The 24,403-nt window shown below is 39.5% G+C and overlaps 1 protein-coding gene across 2 annotated transcripts in view; it reads left to right on the forward strand.

Annotated features, from left to right (window-relative positions):
- Nucleotides 1-24,177, forward strand: part of tle3b (TLE family member 3, transcriptional corepressor b) — a 35,745-nt gene extending 11,568 nt beyond the window's left edge. Inside the window, exons 7-20 of one of the 2 annotated variants that reach the window (XM_037691520.1) lie at nucleotides 9,840-10,044; nucleotides 10,490-10,506; nucleotides 12,751-12,873; nucleotides 13,866-13,916; nucleotides 14,319-14,474; nucleotides 15,254-15,389; nucleotides 15,626-15,798; nucleotides 16,248-16,324; nucleotides 16,431-16,680; nucleotides 17,509-17,756; nucleotides 18,663-18,810; nucleotides 18,939-19,089; nucleotides 22,103-22,179; nucleotides 23,807-24,177. In XM_037691520.1, the coding sequence (XP_037547448.1) occupies nucleotides 9,840-10,044; nucleotides 10,490-10,506; nucleotides 12,751-12,873; nucleotides 13,866-13,916; nucleotides 14,319-14,474; nucleotides 15,254-15,389; nucleotides 15,626-15,798; nucleotides 16,248-16,324; nucleotides 16,431-16,680; nucleotides 17,509-17,756; nucleotides 18,663-18,810; nucleotides 18,939-19,089; nucleotides 22,103-22,179; nucleotides 23,807-23,914 (1,920 nt within the window). In that variant the 3' untranslated portion in view covers nucleotides 23,915-24,177. The remainder of the gene's footprint in view (nucleotides 1-9,839; nucleotides 10,045-10,489; nucleotides 10,507-12,750; nucleotides 12,874-13,865; nucleotides 13,917-14,318; nucleotides 14,475-15,253; nucleotides 15,390-15,625; nucleotides 15,799-16,247; nucleotides 16,325-16,430; nucleotides 16,681-17,508; nucleotides 17,757-18,662; nucleotides 18,811-18,938; nucleotides 19,090-22,102; nucleotides 22,180-23,806) is intronic. The other variant, XM_037691529.1, reaches the window with a different exon arrangement.
- Nucleotides 24,178-24,403: the final 226 nt, after the last annotated feature.

Consider the following 24,403-nt stretch of genomic DNA (forward strand, 5'->3'; position numbering starts at 1 on the left):
AATAGAAAATTTATTTAAAACAATAATTTTAGGTTCTTTACTGTATCAACTCTTTTTGCATCATTTCATATTTATACCAAAAATAGGAACAAATACAGGAGTGCATACAATTCTGTAACTTAAATTACCAGTGTTAGGTTAGCTTAGCTACCTTGACTTTTAAAAAAAATAAAAATCTAGGAACAAATGATTCATCCATCCTTTATCTTTACACTTCTTCCTTTTTGGGTCAAGGGTGTCACTGGTGCCCATATCCAGCTATCACTGTGCGAGAGGCAGGGGACACCTGGACAGGTCTCAAGTCCATCACAGACAAATAATTCAAAATATATAAATACAAAAGTAAACAAAGACTTCAGTCTACCAAAGTGCATTAACCTTTAACTCAAAATAAAATACAGACTTTACAGTTCTTGGGGAATTATTGGTAGCTGGAAGTTTGTTGCTCCAGAGTTTCATGATCAGCTGTTTTCCCTTTTCATCGTCCTTCTGCACATTTGTCGTATTTCCAAAATACTTTACCACAATTTAATTTTACCGGTATACTTCTTGCAAACAACCATGCTCTGGTCAAGCTCAGTCTTCCCCCAGAACATTGTAGAATCCAAAATGACTTTTCACAGACTTTTAACAATGAAGGAGAGGGTTAAATCCTGCTGTCTCCCTCCTCCATGCTAGCAGACTCCATTCAGATAAAGGCAGCTGGCTAACTAGCTTTCTGTACGGTGGCCTACACGGCCAAATTCTACTGTGACGGGTGGACACGAAATTCAATATGAAGTACGCTCGGGAGTAGCAGCGGAAAAAAACAAACAAACTTAAACACGTTTTAAAATGGATTTTTGGATATCTAATGGATATCTATAAAATGGATAAAATGGATATCTATTCAGAATTACCAGGACAAGGAATCTAGATTTTTTTTTTAATGAATCTTTTTTTTTTTTCTGCACCCGTATGACTTATCAGTGCACACAGGGTGCTGATCAGAAGTGAGGCTCTTCTCTGATTTCTCTTGTACAGAGTCACAGAATGCCTAATTTAAAGCAGCCCAGTCCAGACAGATCAGATTGTATGTTTTCTCAGATTTCACTACAGTTGCACTTTAATTACATAAAAGGTTTTGGCCAGCAGACTTATCGCCACCTCTGGCTCAATAGCAGGAGGCCTGAAGTGGTCAGGCTGGGACAAGCTGTGCGATTGTAATAGAGATAACCACAGTGGGAATCTTGCAGTAACTGAACCTTTGTAATGCGCAGGTGATTAAAGTTTAGGCTAACAGGAAAATCTCCTTTTGTTCAAACCTGCATGTGTTTACTCATTATTCCTTGATGGTTATCATGGCTGCTAGAGTCATGTGATGTTATTAACTAGCTACTATTGTTAAGCATTGTTGCTTTCTGACCCAGTAAAACCACAGGTTAGTGATAATGTATCTGTTTAAAAGTCAGCCCAATGTTTTTTACTCTGTTTTTTACTATCTGTTGTATTGATTGGAGGCTTGTTCACTTAAAATTCCTGAAATTGTTGACTTAAAACACAAGTCATTAGCTATGTTTACATGGACATAAGTAATCGGATCAAACGGTCGTTCGGAATAAAAACACATCATGTAAACGCCCCATTCGGGTTATATTTTGTTTATTCAGCGTGATCCGAAATAGTTTATAATCAGAACGAAACGGGTGGTTTACGCCAATTCGTAACCCGAAAGGTGCGCATGTAAATGCTTGATCTGTTCATTTTTTTTTTCTAATTGTGAAAAACTGATCTGATTGCATATGTGCGACCTATGCCATTTCCGCCTGGCTAATGCTAATAATATTAACATGTCGAGGAAGCAAAACTGGTCGGTGAGCGACAACATTTCTACTAGAATCATCGAAAGAGCTCAAAATGATCTGTATTACCTGTAGCTCAGTCAGGGAGAGCAGTAACGTCTCCATCTTCATTAAAACCTGTTGCGGGTCCATTTTAGGTGCTCAGGTTTTGTTTACGTTCATCCCGGAAGTAAACCGGAAGTAAAACTTCTTCTGTGTTTTTTTTTTTTTTAGGAGAGTTTACCACTCTGCGTATGTCAGTACTTCTGTTCAGAACAAAGCCCGCTGCATGTAAACGCTCGTCATGAACAGATTGTGCCCATGTAAACAATACATTTGAATTATTTAATCTGAAAACATTTCAATCTGGTCAAAAAAATTTGCGCATGTAAACATAGCTAAAGTCTGTTGTAAATAAGCCTATTCTACTGGAATGCTTAGTAATTCAGATGCAGTAATGCATTTCATGTGAGTTTAGACCTTTAGGGTTGACAGGTTCTGCAGCAATTCAGACTTTAGTGGAGGGGGTACACAAAAAGCTGTAATCAACACTTAGTTTCTACAATACTAGGCAAAACAGTCAACTCTGGACAAATAAATATTGTAGTGATTTACTCTACTTGTCTTGAAGCCTAAAAGCCCACACTTTTGATTGTCCCTCTTTTATCAGAGGTTAATCAGTGATTATCTTGTCCCTGTGGTCATGAATCAAATCTAATGAAGGGCACATGCCCAAATTTAATCAAAGGAAAAAAGGCAGGAGCACAACCCTCAATTTTTAAGGTAATTGCTTACCATTTCCTCTTTTTTCCACTCAGCTAAGTGTCAACGGTCCTTCCTGACCCTGCCTTCACTTGGTTGGGCAGTGGCAAGACTGAGAACGGGCTCAGAGAGAAAGAAACAGGCTGTAATTGTTTGAGCAATAAAGTCTTCGGTGATCAGTTTTCACATCTACATAGTGAGGGTGTGGGCAACTCTGCTGTGGCATCTCATTTGAGCCTCAGAGACATTCAGAAAGCATCAGGTAGCTTTCTACAGCAACTAGATCAGGGGCAAGATTTGCATTTTTTTCACAACACATTTTATAGACAAAAACTGAGTTCAAAATGTTTAATAGTGTCAGTCTGAATGCACTGATGAGTGAAGCCTTTAGGTTCTTTATTTATTTGAAATTTACCAAAAGATCCCACATAAAATATTCAACATGAAGTGTTGATACTGTGCATCTGTAGGAGTATCCACTTATTATAGGCCAGATTGCCAACTCTTAACTGCTAGCACCACAACATGGAATCTATTAGAAATTCCTGTTGATGTGAGACAATGTTCAGAAACTGTCCACAGTAAATTAGTTTAAAAATTCACTTATTTTAAGGCAATGCTTTGCTCTTTGAAAGTAAATAAAACAGCAAAGTCATAAACTGGGAGCTGCATACTGTAAACAGAGAAAGAGTTGTTCCATTTTCTACCATGTTTACATAGTCCTAGCCAGAGGCAACATGGTGGAGTTATATTTGACAAGTGTCAAAGGTGCTGCTCGGTCCATCCGCTTACCTTTATTTCCATAATTTCAACATTAGGCTAGATTGTAGGTAGATACTGGTTAATGTGTCAGCTGCAGGTGGTATCCTGCCCATCATGTAAATGTTAATCTGTGGCACATGACACCTCTACACCTGGCTGTTTTGAACATCACTCTGGTTCATTTGCTTACCACGATGTCTGCCTTTGCATGTTTTATTAGTGCGTGCACACTTTGTTACAAAACAGGTTTTTGACACATTTTATAGGTGCCATTTTTATATAAAAATGCTTGACTGATAAATAAAACAAATACATTTAGATTGATAATTTGACAAACGCAATTAGACTTTGTCAGCATCTCAGATTAGGGAAACGGACAGGCTGAAATTTCAATTGAACTGCTTAATTATTTAATCTGAATCCACCAAGGTTTGTGTAAATAAAGTGATGGATGAGAGAAAAGAAATGACGGAAGTTCCTAATTATCAATTTCCCATCAGCCTGGAGTTCATGTTGGTGATGTTAGCTGCTGCAATTTGACCTAAACTCAGTCTTTACTGAAATGTTTTGAATGAGTACCATTTTGGCAAAATATTAAACTTTAAATGATACATTTTTAGAAAATGAGTACCACAATGCATTTCCTCACATTTATTTTTAAAGTGAATATAGTAATGTTGAGTTTTCTTTGAAAAAGTGTTGAATTTAAGCCCCCAGTATACTCCCGCGTACATCCATACGCGGAGGTACGCACGTACGTACGCGGAGGTACGCACGTACCCCACAGGGCATGTCCGTGCAAAGCTCAATTTTTACGACCGCCTACGAGTACGCGGTGTCGCACAATAAACTGCCCAGCGACGGACTGTTTTGTATGCGACACCAATGTATTAAATTCCCCTTCTTCATCCTTGATCTGGCCTTTTCTTTTGTTTTTTTGCCAAGAGGCAGTGATCTCTTCCTCTTCCGTTGATGCCATGACTGAAATGGTGAGAAATGAAGGAATTTGTTACGAGCGAATTAAACTCAGGTCCACCGTGGCTGCGGGAGGGTCTGGAGATTTCCTGGTGGGCTGGTCTGATGTGTGGGCTGCAGAGCCAGCACTCCCTGTTTTTTTAATTTATTTTTTAGATCTTTTTATGAACAACATATAAACACAGAACACGGCTGAGGCTGCCAGCGCTCTTTTTTTTTTTTTTCCGACCTGTCAATCAGTCCAGTAGGCGTGTCAGCAAATGACCAATCAGCGACCTCAATTTGTCCCGAAGGTAAATCCCCCTCGTCTGTGAAGCTGCTCAGGGTGTACGCTGGAGTCTGAAGTCTGAACCCTCTGCGTACAATACACGTGTACGTACGCGTGAACAGACGTACGCGGGAGTGTACTGGGGGCTTTATTTTCTGTTGGACCCTATTGGTAAGCCTGAAGGCTTGTAGTTTAACAACTGTCAATCCGTTGACCATGAGACTTGAATTTTGCGGAGGAAGACATATTTTCCTATGTAAAATAATACCTGTAGTTAAAACTGTGGGTGTTTTTGGTAGGACAAAGGAATATTTTTCTCAACTTTCCCCACTTGACCGCTGGTCTTCTGTCACACAATGTGGACTTTGTTTGGCTCTAGCATTACAATCCATCCTGAGCAATCACATTATATTCAAATAGCGCTTAAATACAGTTGCCCATAATGCACATTAAAAGCATCTTCAGACCCCCTTCAGAGGTGGTCTAGACCTTTTAATCTGCATGTTTGGTCGTCTGAACAGGAAACCTTTTTGAGCCAAGCTGTAGGACCACCTACTGACCTGACTTGACCCCACACACACGCAGAGTTAAAGTGGATCACCAGGACTCGCTGTGATGACTTTGTTTGTGTTCAGATTGTTTTTAGAGCTGATTGAACCCTCTGTGGTTACTGTAAGCTACAGTAGCTATGTTTTAATGCGCAAAATTCTTTGATCGGATTGAAATGTATTCAGATTAAATCATTCAAATGTATCATTTACATGGGCACAATCTGTTCACGACGAGCGTTTACATACAGCAGGCTTTTATTCTATTTAATTATATATTTATTATTATTATTTATTGTCGTTGTTGTACACTGTTGTCATCACTCTGTTAAAATCAGGTCTCTCTTGTAAATGAGTCCACGAGGCTCAATGGAATTAACCTGTATAAATAAAAGTTGAATTAATGAATGAATTCAGAATAGGACTACTGATATGCATAGAGTGGTAAACTTTCCTTAAAAACACCACACAAGTTCTACTTCCGTGATGAACGTAAACAAATCTGAGCGCCCAAAATGAATCTGCACCATGTTTAATGATGGTGGAGACGTTACTGCACTCCCTGATTGAGCTACAGGTAATACAGATAATTTTGAGCTCTTGCAAAGTTTCCAGTAGAAATGTTGTATCGCTCACTGACCAGTTTTGCTTCCCCAACATATTAGCATCTAGCCAGGCAGCGATACATCAGGCAGACATAGGTCGCACATGCGCAGTCAGCTCAGTTTTCCACGATTGGAATAAAATGATCAGATTAAGTGTTTACATGCACACCGTACAGGTTATGAATCAGCATGAACCACCCCTCTCATTTGGATTACAAATTCATTCGGATCGAGCTAAATCGGCTCAGAATAATCCAAATGGGGCATTTACATGGCACATTTTTATTCTGAATGACTGTTTAATCCGATTACTTATGTCCCTTTAAACATAGCTGGTGTGCTTTATCAATCAAAGAACAACCACCTGAGCAACACGACGATTCATTATAATCATCTATATAAACACAATGCCCAAGGTGTGCTCACAGCTGTCGAACAGCTTGCTGTTTTACTGCGGGGAAGTTTTCAGATCTGACAGCTCTGGTTGAAAGTGTATCTGCATACAGTCATTGATATCCAATCACAACAAAGTCTTAGGATGCACATTTGACTGGAGGGTGTGAATGCTCTCAATCAGAGCTGTCCGCTATCGGTTAAATCTCCCATGACAGATGTTAGTTCCTGGTCTGAACAGGGCCATATAATGTAGTTGTGCAAGTAGTTTAATGTCACTGTTGGCTGAATCCCTTCCCTTTCTTCTCTGCTTGGCCCTCTAGTAATGGACACCTTCTAGTGCCTAATGGGCTGCTTGTTTATGGAAAAAATATAATCACTTTTTTATGGTTGTTATTGAAATCAGTTATTTAGGACGATTGCTCTGGGAATTTATAAACACTTTGCATTTATTACATTAAAAACAAACAGTACCTTCTGTGCGATTTATTTATTTATTTATTCTTGTTAAACTTAATAAACAGTGAAAAATAGTATTTCAAATGTAGGCTACTGTATTAAATACAGAACATATATATATATATATATATATATATACGTAAAGCAGAATGTGACAAAAAAAATTTAGTTCATTACTTTATTATTGTGATTGTTAAAAGTAGAAATCAATATACTGGTAGATATATAATTTTGATCATAGACCATATGTTTATGGTCAGAGTTCAGATTTGTATGATTGCTTTATCTGTTTTAGTGAAGGTAGACGATTTTAGAGAACAAAGGACAACTTGGGTTTGGTATTATGTTCTTGTCATTTGTCTGTAGCTATAGTATAGCGCTATAGCCCCAACACAAAAGCATTGTGTCTCTCTGTTCTAGTTTTGTTTGTTTTTATTGTATAATGTTGTCTTATTTTTGTACAAATTACTGACGAAAATATGATGAGCTACAAAACTGTTGTGAGGCACAGCAGGCAACGTGGTGATCATTGCCAGACTTTAGTCGGTCTTCCAGCTGGTTTTTGCCGGTGCTGTTGATGCTTGTTCCACCTGACAGTACCGTTCAGCAGGGAGCCAGCGTCGCCTAGTTAACTTTAATTGCCTGTTTCCTGTGGAAGTTACAGAAACCGCTGCAGCATTTACACATAATGAAAAAAGATACGTGTGAAAGAAAGCTTTTTACTTTTTATTCATGAATATTGAATTGGAAGCGATTTATTTTCCCCTCAAAAATTATTGCCTTGCTTTTTTTCTTGTCTGCCTCTCACGACCCCCCCCCCCCCCCCCCCCGTCTCTCTTCTCCTCAGCTATAGCACGCTAATGAGGCTTCTTGATAATGATCCCTGCATGCTTTTCCTCATTAGGCACACTCAATAGGGACGTCTCTGCCTCAATCCTTTGCCCACTCTGTCTTTTATTCTCCTGTTATTTTTGTGATTCGCTTCTCCCCCCTCATCTTGTTCTGGCTGGCCCTTCTATTTCTCGTTTTTTTTGCCCGCTTTTCCTTTTTTACAACAAAGAGGCTGCTCCACACACCAGTACAATATCGATTAACAATGCTGCCCTTTTGCTAGCATCCATCAGACAATTTCAGGTCCAACTCGACATAATGAGCTGACTGAATAATGAGCAGCTACTGAATAAACTTTTAAATGTGGTAAGCCACAGTTTATACAAAGGTCTAGTTTCTCCATTTTATGTAATGAATGTATGGATCAGGTTATTGAAGTTCAATCTTACAAGCAGAATAGCAATCGGCTTTTTTCCCCCCTTGCTTTTGGAGAGGCAGCTGATGGATGTGCTAAGTGTTATTTAACCTCGTTTTAAAGCACTTGCTTCCCTCTTGCCTGAGTGGCTATTTAACTCCCGTCTATCTACTCTCCTCGCTCTGGCTGCCTCTCACAGACATTCATGGCCTCTTGGGAGATGTTTGTGTTCCCAACTGTTGGTAGGCGTAGCAGTATTCTTGCTGGAGGAGGGAATTTTTTTCTTGGTTTTTCAGGGCGTTGAAGGATATTGAAGTTCTTAAAAGTAGACCTGTTGAGTTCTTTTTTTATTATTATTTTTAATCAATGACTGAAACACAGTGGTTTGGGACTGAGCAAAACTCTGATCAGTTTTGATGGTCAGAGGTGCTGCGTTGTTGAATCAAAACATATTGTTTTAAGGTTGCATACTATTAAGAGAGAGAAGCACAATGTGTGGGGGGATCGTAAACAGAATCCAGGATTCCAGAATAAGCCTGGTTAAAGTTCTCATTCATTTAAAAACCTTTGCACAAAGCTGTTTTAATGATTTTAGTCTTCTTCAATTAGTGTTTAAAACTGTTAGGCTAACAGAAAGCAATTTTTATATACAATTGAGCATCAAAGATCAAATATGTTTGACCTCTGTTTGTCAAATTCAAACATTTTGCACCATTCTTAAGAACTGTTTATCCATTTTGTTAATTTTTGTAACATTTCTAATGCAATGCATGTTTAATAATATGAAAGACATGGCTTTAGTTTAGAATATTACTTCCTGGTATTTATACGTTATTTTTGTTTTCTTATAATACAGTAGTCCCTTGTTTAGAACAAGGTTTAGGGGACTAGGTTCCCCCGTGATAAGTGAAAAACGGTGAAGTAAGGATACAGTAGTCCAAGTTCAAGTTTCACTCCCAATCTCCCTCCTTCTGTGTAAATAAACAATTTAAATTTAAATACTTTAATATTTTCAATAAACAATGCAGCATGGATTGTTTATTTAAAAAATTCCAGTATTTAAATTTAAATTGTAGAGAAGAAAAGTGCACCAGGACAGCAAAGGGATTCCAGGTCTCTTGTAAATGAGTCCTTGTGACTCCACGGGACTAACTTGTTTAAATAAAAGTTGAATGAAAAAGCAGGGCAGCAAAGGGTTGACCCTTCATGAAGCTGCTTCAGCTGGAGGAGAAATGTGTGGGTGGCAGAGAGCGGAGATCATGACAGGCTACAGAGGGGGCTTCTTCCTGTACCTGTGGGCTGCACAAAGGTGCAGCAGGTGCTAAATCATTTAAAATATTTTATTTTAAATAAACAATTCATGCCACTCGTGTGGCTCATCCAATCAGCCAATTGTGTGTCATGTCCACTCTTACTTTGAAAAACAGCAAAAGAGCGAGTCTGCGAATGTTGAACCGCGACGTAGTGAGGGACTTCTGTAATTAATCATCAGACAATATTATGTCATTTGTTGCCTAGAAACCTGCAGCTTCCTTTGTATCTGTTCTTTTTTAACATTAATGTGTATAAAATACCGTACTCGTTCTGTGCTTGTAACAAATTGTACAGTTTTAACTTGTGAACATGCTTCTCTCTGTAACTTTGTTATTTCTAGACTAACATTTTGACATTCGTGTATGTTAAACACCTAGGAAAATGAAGGATAGAAAGGTTTTTGTGCTGTATCCTGCCATCATGCTCTCTGAAGCAGATAATTTCTGTAGTGTTCCTGTACAGACAGCTGTGGACAGAATTATTTTCTTATCATCCAGTGAGTGAGCTGCAGGAGCACGATGGCAGCGACTGTTAATCTGCTGTTGACAGTAAACAGTTTGGTTTTGAGCTAAATGTTTCCAAAGCCGGCTCTAATGCATGTGCAGAGCGTGGTCGTTCATGGAGTCATTTCTCAGCTGACCTACTTGTCCTCTGTCTTGTCTCCTGTCTTTGGGCATTTGTTTACAGCAGCAGCAGCTTCAGGCACAGCACCTCTCTCACGCTGCCCACGGCCCCCCGGTCCAGCTACCCCCTCACCCTTCAGGCCTGCAGCCGCCTGGCATCCCACCCTTGACAGGTGCTGGCTCCGGTTTGCTGGCTCTGGGCGCTCTTGGGAGCCAGGCCCACCTGCCTGTAAAGGATGAGAAGAACCACCATGACCTGGAGCACCGAGGTGAGGAGCTGGACAAATATATAATTTTTTCGTATAAAAAGATAACACGGTGTGTGTTTTTATTTATAGGTCGTTTTTAACATCACTTTGTAATATTGTGGCTTTACTGATCATTAAATTATTCATTAAAGCTGTATGAATTGATCAATCAGAGCTGATCGAGCATGTTTTAGCTTCCATAATAGCCTGGTACTGTTTTTTAAAGTGGTATCAAATGAATAAATGGTACAAGAAGGCAGACATTTTTTCCAGTTATTACCTTATTAGTAAGTTTAGAAAACATAAGCACACCAAGTTTCGAATGCGAGTTGTTTGAGGATAAATGAGTAATTTTATTTATTCTCTTTGATTGCAACGCCGTCGTTATTTCCATACTAATTTGTGTTTTTCATTTTCCCTCCTGGCCCCTCATCTTTTCATTCGCCCCTGCCTATTCCTTTGAAAGAACGAGAGTCCAGCACGGTACGTTGACTCTTCAGCTCTCCATCTCCTGTGCCTTTCTTGACTTTGCATGTTCCTGGATCACTGTGTTTGGTCATAGTGTACTTTACATGGACATAAACCCACTGTTCAATATAAATTCATTCTCTCTATGTAAGAACACACACATTTTTGTACTCTGAGAGTGGGGGTGGGGGGAGCTGACTGAATTCAAATGACTTCTGACCAAATAAGCTGTTCCATCTAATCTGAGTGGAAAATGACTCCAATCACTGAACAAGGATTAGTACTCTTCTTTAATTTCAGCACAATTAAAAATGACTTTGACTCTTTTTCTTTTACTACTTTAGAAGATTTTAAGTTGTGTGTGTCCCAATACACATACATTTGTTAATATTCTTCTTTATGCATTTTTCTTTTGTGTGTGTTAATATTTCCTGCTTTGCCTCAGTGATTAACCTGTTCCCATCACCTTTTTCATCCTCTGTCTTGTGCTGTCCCTATCTCTGGTTCTTATGTTGAAGTCCTTGTTTATTGGACTGGCTCAAACCTCTCAGTTAGCTGGAGCGTAACGCTCTGTTGAATCCGCTCAAACAGATTAGGTTCCCATTGACTGGCCATCCTGAATGGGCCCACTCATGTCAGGAGGGAACCCAAACTCTTCCCCCTTCTCATTTGGTGACAAGCGGCTGCCAATAGCACCGTACCTGATCTCCCAGCCTCCCTCCTCTCCTTCGCTTGTTTAGCACACAAACACACACTCAGTCTTCCTGTTCTGTTGTCTCGGGTCATCTGATACTTCAGTTGAAGGGAAGTGCAGGGTTACTGAGAATAAGCAATCCTTGAAAGGTTTCAGGCTCAGATACACAGACGAGCTGTAATGCTGTAAGAGATTTTTGTCTGACAGACAGCATCACACTAAGCCAGACTTTCGTTCTGGCAGCTGAACAAATTCCCATATTTTGCCCAGAGAAGAAGACAGAAAAAGTGACTCTTTGTGAAGGAGGTGGTCTGAGAGTGTACCATTAGCAGCTCAATCACAGTTAAATAGTTCAACTCTTGTCTCTTTCGCTCAGGGGGTCTCAAGAGTCAGACATCTCCCTTCTTTCTCTTTCACCACGTGGCTCCATTTTTGATGATTGCAGACATTTGTTGAGCGTTCTCATTATGAACTGGCATCAAGGTTTGCTTGTCTTCACCCCCACCCATCCAGTTTTTGCCTTTCAGCCTGAATGGCTGTGCCACCACACCTCACCAGCTCCCAGACTACAAAAAACCCTGTTTGCAGCTTCTGAGAAGGTGCCAGCCTTTCTGGGCATTCCTGCTAGTGGGGAAAACTCATTGGCATGTTGTTCTGCTCTCATTGCCTGCCAAGTTCCTTTCCTGTTTTAGTCTCTTGTCTCTTTTCCTCTAATTTTCTCAGTCTGGTCCGTTCATGGCTCTTCTCTGCAGGCAACACCCTCTTTGTCTCATCACATTGCTCTCTTGTTCTGGGTTACTCAATGGCCTCTTTCTTGATTTTCTCCTCTGGAGGATTTTCATGAACTTTGTTGTTGGTCTTTTTTGTAGTCTTGACCTTTAACAACACAGACCTATAAGCAGTTATTAAGTGTTTTGTGTTTACAGAGTGTAGCCAATTGGTTTTGCATGTCTCTGTCTGGACTGCAGCATGTACACTATTGAAATGGTGTAGGTTTATTTTGGGATTTCACCAGGATGTAGTGAGTTTCTAGGATGTAGTAGTGTCAGTTTGTGTGTGTTCTTGTTTTCTCTCCACCTTCACTCTGCCTACAAGTCACCTTGCCAGATAGATTTTTTTGGTCTCTTGTTTTGTGGTTTTTCTCAGCTGCCTTGTTTGCTTCCTCTTTGCTCTGCTGCGTTGGCAGCAGTGACAGGACTAAGCTTTCCAAGAATCCTCTTCTATCCCCTCTTTCCCAAATCGGTCCAGGAGCATTGTGCATTTTGCTTTACTGTCAATATTATTACTAATCTGACAAGGAAAAAGTACCCAAGAGACATGTCAGGATGTATACACACCATTTTTATTCATTCATTAATTTTTATTTAACTATTTTCATTTTTTGAAGGCTTTTCACATTCTGCATTTTAAGTTTCAAAATATCTAACTAAAGGACAGTAAAACTAGTTGACGCAAACACAAAACCTGTATCTGCACTGTTTGTTTATCGTGCACTGCTAACATTTTAGGATACTAATCTGCCTGAATAGGATTGTCTGACGTGGTCTGTGCACTGTTTGTGGCAGAATAACTCGGTGTCGCCTTCAGACAGCCTGCGAGTAGCGAGCGAGAAGCACCGCAGCTCTTCAGATTACGGCCTTGACTCCAAGAAACGCAAAGTGGACGACAAAGACAGCAACCGAGGATATGTGAGTTTGTGTTTATTATTTTTGTTTGTGTTTGGGAAGAGTTTACGGCTCTTCGAGGTCTTGAACTTCGTTTGGAAGTTGTTCTAACTTTGACCTTGTCATTTTTTAAAACATGTCATCATTTCAAGGTTCAAGGTTCTTTGTCATTCGCATCACATGTGGTACATGAGGTGGAACAAAATTGTGTACTCAAGGTCCCATTTAGGTCCCAACATTTAGGACAGAAGTGTCTTATAAAGCAAGGGCTCAATAAAAATAAATAAATAAAGTGCAGTGCTATGTGTTGTCATCATTGTCATCATCATACAATGGCAAAATCGGTGCTCTGCATTTAACCCATCACACCTGGGATACACCCAGGTGGAGCAGTGGGCAGCAATGTAGGCGCCCGGGGAGCTATTTGGGATTGGGTGTCTTGCATACCACAACGTGCAGGAATGGCTGGGGATTGAGCCTGGGACTTTGTGGTCCTGAGTCAGCTGCCCTGCCTCCACCCCATCTCAGCCCCCAATGAAGCAGGGAGATAAATTTACATACAACCTTCTGTCATAAAGCATTAATCAACAGTGGAGTCAAATTTTATTAATTTCATGTGAACTAATGACATCTTTCTCCTTGTAAATATTTCAGATAATCACAGGGTTTTTAAGATAGATTCATGGAAATGAAGGTTTTATTCATTGCACAATAAATTAAGTAAATATTTAAAAATGCATGCAGTTCAATAAATTACAATTTCTACTCTAGTGTTTACAACCATTGATGCGTTGTACATAACTTCCTGGAACTAGGAAAGCCTGCTGCTATGGCATAGTAAAACTTGTAAAATAAATGATCCATCTTCTCTGAATAGAAAACAAACACATCTGTTCATAAATCTGACGTCTGAATTTTTGTGATTGAACCGTTGTAAAAATGTAGTGCACTGGTGTAAGTAGCATGGTTTATGTATTCGCCTCTTTATACTGAACCTGGTATTTTCTTTGTTTCAGGACAGCGATGGAGAAAAAAGTGATGACTTAGTGGTGGACGTCTCCAATGAGGTAAGATGGGGGTTTAAGCCGATCGGCCACATTCTTCATAATAAAGGCTTTGCAGAGACCAAACACGGCTCCCTTTTGTCTGTAGAAGCCTCGACACCTTTCGCAGTGTTGCCAAAAAGTCTGTCATAATATTGATTGTGTGCTTTGAATGTGTATTTACTTGCTGAATTTCCTTTTGCTATTCATGCAGAATCTAAGACAAAGAATACAAAGAGAAAAGGGTGTGACAGGTGAATGAGAAGTGCATGCATGTGTGTGAGGGAGAGTATGAGCATACATAGTGTATTTATCTGTGTTTGCACATGAGGCCCTAGCTTGTTTGACCTACATGTAAATGCCAGTGGCTTTCCTCGGGTTTGTTTGCTCAGTCTTGCTCTCTGTCTGTCTCGTTTAACTCTGTAGGATCCAGCAACCCCTCGAGTCAGCCCTGCCCACTCTCCTCCAGAAAATGGCCTGGATAAGTCACGAGTGCTGAAGAAGGATGCTGCCCCCAACAGCCCCGCTTCCGTCGCCTCTTCAGGCAGCACGCCATCCTCAAAGGCAAAGGACCACACCCATGTGAGTGTAGCAGGAGGATGAAATGCAGCGGTTACAGTGAAAGGCTGAAGCCTGGATTGACAGACTAAAGGACATTTGTCAAGTGAAGTGGGACTTAGGAGCTGACTGCTATGTAGGCTTTGACAGAGCAGAAGGTGGATGTATTCTCAGGATATCAAACCCAATGGCTCTGTCCTATCCATCTTCTTTATGGCTTACCCAGTAAATGATCATTTTTCCATCACCCCAAGGCTGTAAATAACCCAGAGACCCAGCAGCAGGTAAACTGCTGTCCTTTATTTTGTCTCGTCTTCTCTCCTTCCAAGCCAAAATGTCTATAATACTAAGCCATTCCCTAACCGGGTTTTAAAGTTGGTAAATATAAACCTTTTAATGAAGCTCTGAATACATTTATGATCCACGTTTTCTACCCCTATCTTACCTGTAGAGAAGCCCCAGCTGTAAAGAACATCTCTCTCCACTTGTAGCTTCTCCTGACAAACATGGCTTCTTTTCAAAGGTTTATGTCCCTGTGCATTTTCACTCTCACACACAGTATTACGTTATGACTGTAATAGTAATAAAGTGTTTGTGTTGGACTGAATGTATGCAGGCAGGCCTCTCAGATTGTCACTCTGGATTTCTGTGCCAGTCTGTGAATTTTTGACTCATGAGGGGATTTTAAATGTTGACCTAGAAGTGGTTTAAATGGTGTCCAGGTGCACATTTGAGTGAGAGTAAAGGAACTTTGAAGTTTCAGTAAGAGCATACCCTGAGACTGAAACAAATCTTTGTTATAGAATGACAAGTCATCAACACCGAGCCTCAAGTCCAACACACCCACTCCGAGGAATGAAGCACCAACACCAGGAACCAGTACTACTCCAGGACTCCGCCCTTTACCTATGGGCAAACCACCTGGGATGGAGGCACTAGGTAATAAATGACTACTCTGGGTTTTATAAGCCATTTTTCACCGAGTCAGTTTACAGAGTAGATATCTAAGCAATCAAATGATGTTCAAGGTCTTTAATAATATCTGATGAAACAGACACTACAAGCTTAAAGTAGTGCACTTGCTGTCCTTAACAGGCATTTTAGTGTTAATTCCTGTAAATTAAACTTTTGTCAGAGTATATTGTTTAAAGTTTTTTATTTTATTATTCCTTCAGCTGCCCCAGCTCTGCGGACACCTCTGTCAATTGCTGGTTCTTATGCCACCCCATTTGCCATGATGGGTCATCATGACATGAATGGCTCCCTAACCAGTCCTGGCATGTATCCAGGACTCATTTCACCACAGATGAGTGCTGCAGCTGCTGCCGCCTATGGACGCTCACCAATTGTAACTACCACAGGTTTTTATATATACATACAAATATATATAATATATAATAATTTCAGCCAAGAGGTGAATTTGAGAAACGTAGTGTTGTTACTTCTCCTAAAACCTAAAATAATTGATTGTAATTTAACACGTCTTCACCAGCTGTGGTGACGTTTGTGAGAACTAACAGCTCAGCAGCTTTTGTAATTTGTTATTTAGCGTTCTGGTTGTCTGAAGATCTCCCAGCCTTAGAATAAAGTTTTCTGTATGAAACAAGTTTCTCTGCACACAGTGAAGCTCAATCTGCCTCTTTTTCATGGAAACGGTGGATTGACGTTCCTTCATATGTTAGTACTTTGGATTATGAAATGGCCATAATTTGAATATAAACTTTGGTTCATTTATGTTTTAGTAGGTAAATGGTTATTTTTATTTATTTATTTATTTATTTATTTATTTTTGTGCAGGCAGGGTTTGACCCTCACCCTCACATGAGAGCTCCCGGCCTTCCAGCAAGTCTCACTTCAATTTCAGGAGGAAAACCGTGCGTATTCACATTTTATTTAGCCTTGAGAGACATTTGCATTTCACTAGATTTTAAACTCAATTTTATTTGACTTTTACCTTCTTTTTTTTTTTTTTTCCTGCAGAGCTTATTCCTTTCATGTAAGTGCAGATGGTCAGATGCAGCCCGTGCCCTTCCCTCCAGATGCACTGATAGGCCCGGGCATCCCACGTCACGCTCGCCAGATCAACACACTGAGCCACGGGGAAGTGGTGTGTGCAGTCACTATCAGCAACCCCACACGTCACGTTTACACCGGTGGCAAAGGTTGCGTCAAGATCTGGGACATCAGCCAACCAGGCAGCAAGAGCCCAGTTTCCCAACTTGACTGCTTGGTCAGTAGTCGTTGCTGTTTTATAAGCATATAAGAGAAAACGACAAGTATTTGCTCAAAGTGACTTTAAAATTATGTTATCACAGTAAACGTTTTAACGATCTCAACCATGGTGGAGACACAATGTACTGTTTCATTACATCTATGAGTAGTCTCCTTTTATTCTGAATTTTCTCGATGCAGCTGGCCACAGATCCTAAAAGATAAAAGATGTGAATTATTCAGTAAAATGTCTCACTGCTGTGCTGAAATTGTCCTTCGCGGAGGGAAAAAAGCCTGCTGAGTAATGATGTTCTGATTGGCCAACCCTGTCTGCCATTACCCAGCTCATTACTTCCTCCAAACTGCCTCCCGTTTCTCATTTTGATACTGTGGCTCCACGCCGTTCAGCTCATATGGCCTCCCACACCCGTTAGGTGTATCTAGGGTGCTATTTGGCTTTATAAAGCCATTAGGGTGTTGTTTTAATTTGACCAATAGTTTCTGTAGTGCTGTTGATTTGTCTTGCTGTTCTCACAGAGCCTGGCTCTTCCTGCCTGCAGCCTTACTCTCTCTGTCTCTGTATCTCTTGTTAAGGCTGACATTCATATCTTCACTAACATGAAACGGTCAGCTGCTTCAAAACCACAACAACAACAAAAAACCCTGTGAAAGAAAATATTTAAAATTAATGCACAGAAGTGTACTACTTTTCTTGTTTTTATTCAACACAATTTGAATTGACTGTATCATTGACTTTTAATTATAAACAGTTTTAAAGATTTATCTGTATTGAAAAGAAAACTGCATCCAGTTTCTAAGATTGACAAAAGTCTGCCTTTATTTCCAGAACAGAGACAATTACATCCGCTCCTGCAAGCTGTTGCCTGATGGCCGCACCCTAATAGTGGGCGGTGAGGCCAGCACATTGACCATCTGGGACCTGGCCTCACAGACGCCCCGCATAAAGGCCGAGCTCACTTCCTCTGCTCCGGCCTGTTACGCACTGGCCATTAGCCCTGATGCCAAGGTCTGTTTCTCCTGCTGCTCTGATGGGAACATCGCTGTGTGGGACCTCCATAACCAGACCCTTGTCAGGTGATTACTTTGCTTGAGGGACTATATTTTAGCAGTTTTAGGTTTGAAGTAAAAGTAGACAATTACATCATCAGATTTCAAATGTCCTTGGACTCTATAAACTGAACTACAGGTTCAGTGGTTCAAATACTTGCTAACATGTCATCAATTATCCATAAATGTCTTTTATGTTAACAGAAGTGACATAAACAGGTGATGTAATGACCTCATTTATCGTTTTGATAGTAAAATTAGACTCGTTTCTCCTCAACTAATACAGATTTGATCCATCATTGTTGCTTTTTAGAGTAGGTTATGTTACACAAGCACTACAGACATTGGTATGAAGAAAAATAAAACTAAGAGTGCCTGTGTGAATGAGAAACACTTTATATTGTAAAGCATTTTGCAGAATTAGCACAAGACCAGAGGGTGCTTTACTTAACATGCACACTTTTTGCCCATCTAATTGTACAAATATAATACATGCACATAGAAATGTCGTTGGACCCTGGCAGGTTTTTTTTTGCTTAAAGTCTTCTGACACGGATCAAACCAAATTAGAAACCAAAACACCTCAGGCACAAAGCATCTGCTTTAACTTTAAGAAAATTATAAAATCTCTAAACCATACTTCTGCTCAAGTATGTCCATTGAAAGGGTAGTAGGCTGAATTCTTGCACAGCAAACAGCCTCACAGTAAAGGATATTACTACTTTTACAAAGTAAAACTACTACAGGTAGCTCAGTTAATGGTAGTAAAAGTTTTTATTTTATTGGGGACAATGGTGCCGGGCTTACCGTACGATTAATATAATTTTATTATCAAATTATGTCTGAGTTCACGATCACTCAATGTCAGTTGAAAATGCATTTACCTTTATTTTTTATTTATTTTTTAAAGTATTTATGTTTTGTGTGTTCCAGGCAGTTTCAGGGCCACACAGATGGAGCCAGCTGTATCGACATCTCCCATGACGGGACCAAACTGTGGACCGGAGGGCTCGATAACACAGTCCGCTCCTGGGATTTGAGAGAGGGCCGACAGCTCCAGCAACACGATTTTACCTCACAGGTAGACAAAAGCTAAACAATCCAACTTTTCATTTTAGAGCATGAACCCACGCTGAGACGTTTACTACAATGTGTCTTTAAGCTTTGAAGCAGACATCCTTTAAGGTCTCTGTTGTGTCGTTGTTGCAGATCTTCTCATTGGGCTACTGTCCCACTGGAGAATGGCTGGCTGTTGGGATGGAGAGCAGCAACGTGGAGGTGCTCCATCACACAAAGCCTGACAAATACCAGCTGCATCTTCACGAAAGCTGCGTCCTCTCCCTCAAATTTGCCTACTGCGGTAAGAAATGCTTCAAGAGATTACTTGATGTGTGTGAGCAAAGACACGTATGAAATGAACACCTGATCATTTAACAGTTTAACAAACAAGAACAATGTTGTCAGATTTAAGCATCAAACACACAAATGAATATACAGTAAAAAAAAAAAAGCTTCTATCACAACAAGGCACTCCATAGATGAGACTAACATCTTGAACATTAGGGTAAATGTTTATTATCTCCAGTGCAGCAGTTTCTAAATTGTACCATTAGCACCTTTTGCAACCACCAGGTTTTGCTGCCAGTTTTATTTTTATTCCACTTTTCTGTTCATACAACTTGCTCTTCTAATGACCGACGGGAAAAAAAATCACTTCTGGGCAAGGGTGTATACAGCTGTGGTCTGAGGTTCTCATATTCTCACGGTGGGCATGAATATCGTGTTAATTTTGACCTTTGAAGGATTTTATTGAATCATTCTTTTTCCAGAGTGGAACGATTTTACAACATTCAACTTCAATAAGCTTCAAAACAAGTAATGGGTGCACAAGTTGGAATATATTGTGGATTTCCTCCCACGCAGTGTCAAAAATTATAAAAGTGCCCCCGCTATTTGGTTAAATGTCTTTTGGCAAGTTTCACCTTGGCCACACACCTTTTGTAAACTTTGGAACAAGCTTTTGGCTTTTGACCACTATTCCTGTGAGAATTTGTATGGTTCCTTTTAGAATGGTTAGGTTTCTGCCATAAACTTTTTTTTTATGTGGTTCATAAATTTTCAGTAAGACTGAGGTCAAAGTTTTTGGAAGGCCATTCCATGAGCTAAATGTCACCCTGACTTAGCCATTCAGAAACCAGTTCTGATGTGTGTCTGTGGTCATTGTCCTGTTTGTGTCCCAAGTTTCAAACACCTAGATGTTGATTTGAGGTCAAGTTAAGGAATTCAGAGGTATACCTTCATTATTTCATCCACAATGTGCATTGCCCTTGTACCATGATGTTTCTGTTACCATGCTTGATAGTTGGTACAGTGTCTTGGCTTTAAGACCATCATATAGACTCCTTTAAAACATGTTTCTTGTCATGTAGCCACATTAGTTTTTGAAGGGACTTTAATGGTCAGATGAGACGAAGACAGTTTTTTTTGTTTGTTTTTTTGTTGTACATTCATTGTGTTTGAAGGTGTCACTTTGGGAACTGGATCTTCTTTCTTGGTCAGAATCCTCTTGGTCCATGGTGATGTAAAACTGGCTTCACCATGGGCAGAGACACCGGTGTTAAAACCATTCCAATTTCCATGACAGACTGGAGTTTTTCTGGTTCCCAACAAATTTATTTCTGAGTCTGATAATTTGGGTCTTCTTTCATACCTTGTCAAAGCAAAGTGATAATATTTAAATAACTCGTTCTTACTGTACCTTTGATTGAACCAATGATCTTGGAATGCAAACTAAAAAAAAAAAATTAATAAATTAACTTGAGTAAATCGACAATTCTAAAGTTTAGAAGTTCACTAGATTTCTTGGATTTTCCCATTGTTCTTAGTACTGGTCAGTCCAATGAGTGCTGTCAAACCTTTTTTATGCTGGTGAAGCAAAACTACCAACCACAATAGATTAAAAACTGAAAAACAGTGATCCCTCACCTATCGCAGGGGGTTGTGTTCCAGAAACCCACGCGGTTGGTGAAAATCTGCAAAGTAATGGCATTCTATTTAATTATTTATATAGGTTTAAGGCTTTATAAACCCTTCCCACACTCCTACAAACCTTTCCCACTCTCTACTAATGATTTTGTGCGAGATAGTTTGCTGTGGCGACCCCTGAAGAAGGGGGCAGCCAAAAGAAGACGATACTCTTAAACACTTTGGCGATGAAGATGATGACGATGAATGTACAGTACTGCACAGCATGTATAGTAGACACAATGTTTAAAAAAAAAAAGGGTTTAAAAAAAAACCGCGATACAGTGAAGCCGCAAGAAGTGAACCGCGATATAGCGAGGGGCGACTGTACTCGCTACTTTACGGTTCATTTATCGTGGACTCACTCTATCGCGATTTTTCAAAATAAAATTGGACGTGACACACAATTGGCTGACTGATGGATGAGCATGGAATTTTTATTTAAAATAAATTATTTTCAAATATTTAGCACCTGCTGCACATTTGTACAGCCCTTACTGCAGAATAAACTTCCTGCTGCAGCTGATCAGCTGTTCTGTGTGCAGAGCGGCGAAGTGGGCGTGGTCAAGAGCGCTTGCAGGTGGCAAAGAGCAGACGAGGCAGAGCGCTTAAATCATGACATTCTGTGCTTTTGTAGAGCATTTAGAGTTTAGAAACATTGTTTAGAATATTGCAAGAGTGTGGGCAGGGTTTAAAACGCCTTGTTCATTCAACCTTTATTTATACAGGTTAGTCCCATTGAGCCTCGAGGATTCATTTACAAGAGAGAACCGACTTATTTACAAGAGGCCTTTATATATCTACTATTCCTACTTTGCCGTTTTTCACTTATCGTGGGGCTTCAGGGTACGGATCTCCCACTATAAACGAGGGACTACTGTATTTCATATTTTGTTTATATTTCTCAGTTTCACATTCACTGCTGTAACAAGTCAGTGCTTTACCAATATGGTAATGAGCTGTGCCTGTTGGACAGACCAGATGCTTTTACTATTTTATCAATGCTGAAATGATGAATTCTGCCTCTGAAGCACAGCCTCGTATCTCTGTCACCACACAAATGGTTCATTTAAATGTCTCTCGATGCTCCAGAGCTCTTGCTGTCACTAATTAAATCATCAGCCAACTAGTCAGCTGGGTAATTAATCAGTGGGTCATTTGAATAATTAACTTGGAAGTGTTGTGAATCTCCTTCATGATGTGTTTTTATGGTCATTGATAAGGTTACTACTGTCAGGTGTTTGCTGTTTTTGGAAGTAAATGTGTGCGGTAACTGTGGGACACAGCGGTGGCCATGTTTGTGTCTGTGGACACCAGTTTGTGTTGAGATGTGTGATGTGTGTCTGCAGGGAAATGGTTTGTGAGCACAGGGAAGGACAACCTCCTGAACGCATGGAGGACTCCTTACGGCGCCAGCATATTCCAGGTAACTACAAAATGAAGTGGGAAGTAAACAAGAAATGTGTAAAACATTCAATGTTATAGAAACCTCATCTGTTTAGTGGCTCAGGTGTGAAGCTGAACTGATCTTTAATTTGAAGAAGCGTGAATAAAGCAGAGATTTGTCTGAGCTTTAAAATCCAAACTGTAAATCGATAAGACCATAGTTAAAATTGGAATAACAGATCAAATACTTGTACCATTCTCCTTTTTTTAATGTGGTTTACCTTTTCTGTACACAACTTTTAGTTGTTGGGATATTTCTGAATTTAACAGTGTGAATGTTTATGAAGCATTCACACTGTTGTGATCTATTTTTCTTCCAAACATTTTTTGGGGCGATTCTTGTCCCTCAGTTTTCAAGCTGTTTCAACAAATATCAAAACGTTCAGCTCTTTCAGGACAGTCCTGCAATCACTTTTGGTGTTGGTGCAACTTTAGCTTTTCAAATTATTTAGCCTTTTCTGCCTTTTTTCTCATATAAAATGAATTGATCTCGTTTTACATCCTTAACATCTTTAGACCTGTTTACAACCTTTTACTGCTCCTTTCACATTTTGTTCTGCTTCAGCTTCCTTGTTAATTTAAACTTTTTTCAGATACTTTCAGCTCATTTCAGCTGTTCTTTGAGCTTTTTTCTGCTCATTTCAGATCGTTTCTGCCAGTGCATTTTTGTGCTGCTTCTAACTTCTTTCTGCTAGTTTCAGCTTATGTTCCTTTCAGCTTATTCCGGCAAGTTTCTTGTTTTTCTATTTCAACTACTATTTAGCTATTTTTTATGCTAATTTAAGCTTTTTCAGCAAATTCCAATTTTTTGCTCTTTTACAAACTTTTTCAACCTAATTCAGCAAAAATGTGCTCTCAACTTCCTCCTTGTAATTTCAGCTTTTTCTCATTTTTAGCTACTTTTCGGCAGTTTTTTTATTTTCTACTTTTTTGTGCACATTTTTGCTTTTTTCAGTCTAATTGGGCAAATGTGTTCTTTCTGTTTTCTTCTGCTAATTTAAGCTTGTTCTAATTTTTCAGCTAACCTTTTAGCTAATTTCAGCTGTTTTCAAATAAATTCAAGTTTTTCATAGTAATTTATGCTAATTTCAGCCTAATTAACTTCTTTCTGCTAATTTCAGCTTATTATGCTTCCTTTCGGCTTATTTCTGCTAGTTTCAGCCTTTTCTGCTATTCCAGCTACTATTAAGCTGTTTTGTGTTAAATTTAGCTTTTTCAGCTTATTCCACATGTTTTGAGCTCATCTCCTTCCACTTCCTTCTAGTAGTTTTTTATGCTTTCTGCCTTTTCAGCTAATTTGCAGCCTTTTTTTAATTTTTATATTTTTTGCTAAATTCAGCTTTTTTTTTTAGCTAATTTTTTAATTTTGGTGCTCATTTCTGCTTATTTAAACCTTATTCAGCAAATATGTGTTATTTCTGCTTTCTCCTGCTAACTTAGGCTTGTTCTTCCATTTTAGCTAATTTCAGCTGTTGTTCAGCAAGTTCTTCAGCAATAAGCATTCACACTTTATTTTTGCAGGAAATGCAATTTCTTTAGTGAATACTTGAAACTGAATACAATAAATGAATCTGACTCAGTTGTAACTTTAAATGTTTGCTCCTCAGTCGAAGGAGTCGTCCTCCGTCCTGAGCTGCGACATCTCAGCAGATGACAAATACATCGTGACGGGATCTGGTGACAAGAAGGCCACCGTCTACGAGGTCATCTACTAAACCGAGGAGGCTTCCTGCTTCAACACTTCCACTGAGATTATTTTTGTTTTTCTCTCTGACCAAATGGATCACGGTGGATTTAAGCATCTGGAACTGCAGCAGATGTTTGTACTGGAAGGAGGTTAACCTTTTTTGACCCTTTGTTTTAGGGGTGCACATTTTGAGAGATCTGGAGTGATCCCCACCTCTTCTTTTTGGATGTAACCCTGTGAAGCGGATCTTCGTTTCTGAGAAGCTCATTCCTTAAACTTTTTTTGTGCAAAGTGTACATATTGGATTAAATAAGACGTTTTATATATATTATAAAAATATATATTTTCATGTCCTGGGTGTACTTGTGATGATCGTTTTTGCTCACTTGCTGTTACATTTGAGAGGGAGACCAGAACGTTGCGACTATTTTACCCGGACTTTTCTTTCAAAGCACATTCTGCAGGCTGAGCTTTCCACAGATCAAGCAGAAGAGCATTTCATGGGGATTTAAAAATG

Source organism: Nematolebias whitei, chromosome 2, assembly GCF_014905685.2.
Source record: "Nematolebias whitei isolate Nwh7 chromosome 2, NemWhi1, whole genome shotgun sequence".
Taxonomy (NCBI): domain Eukaryota; kingdom Metazoa; phylum Chordata; class Actinopteri; order Cyprinodontiformes; family Rivulidae; genus Nematolebias; species Nematolebias whitei.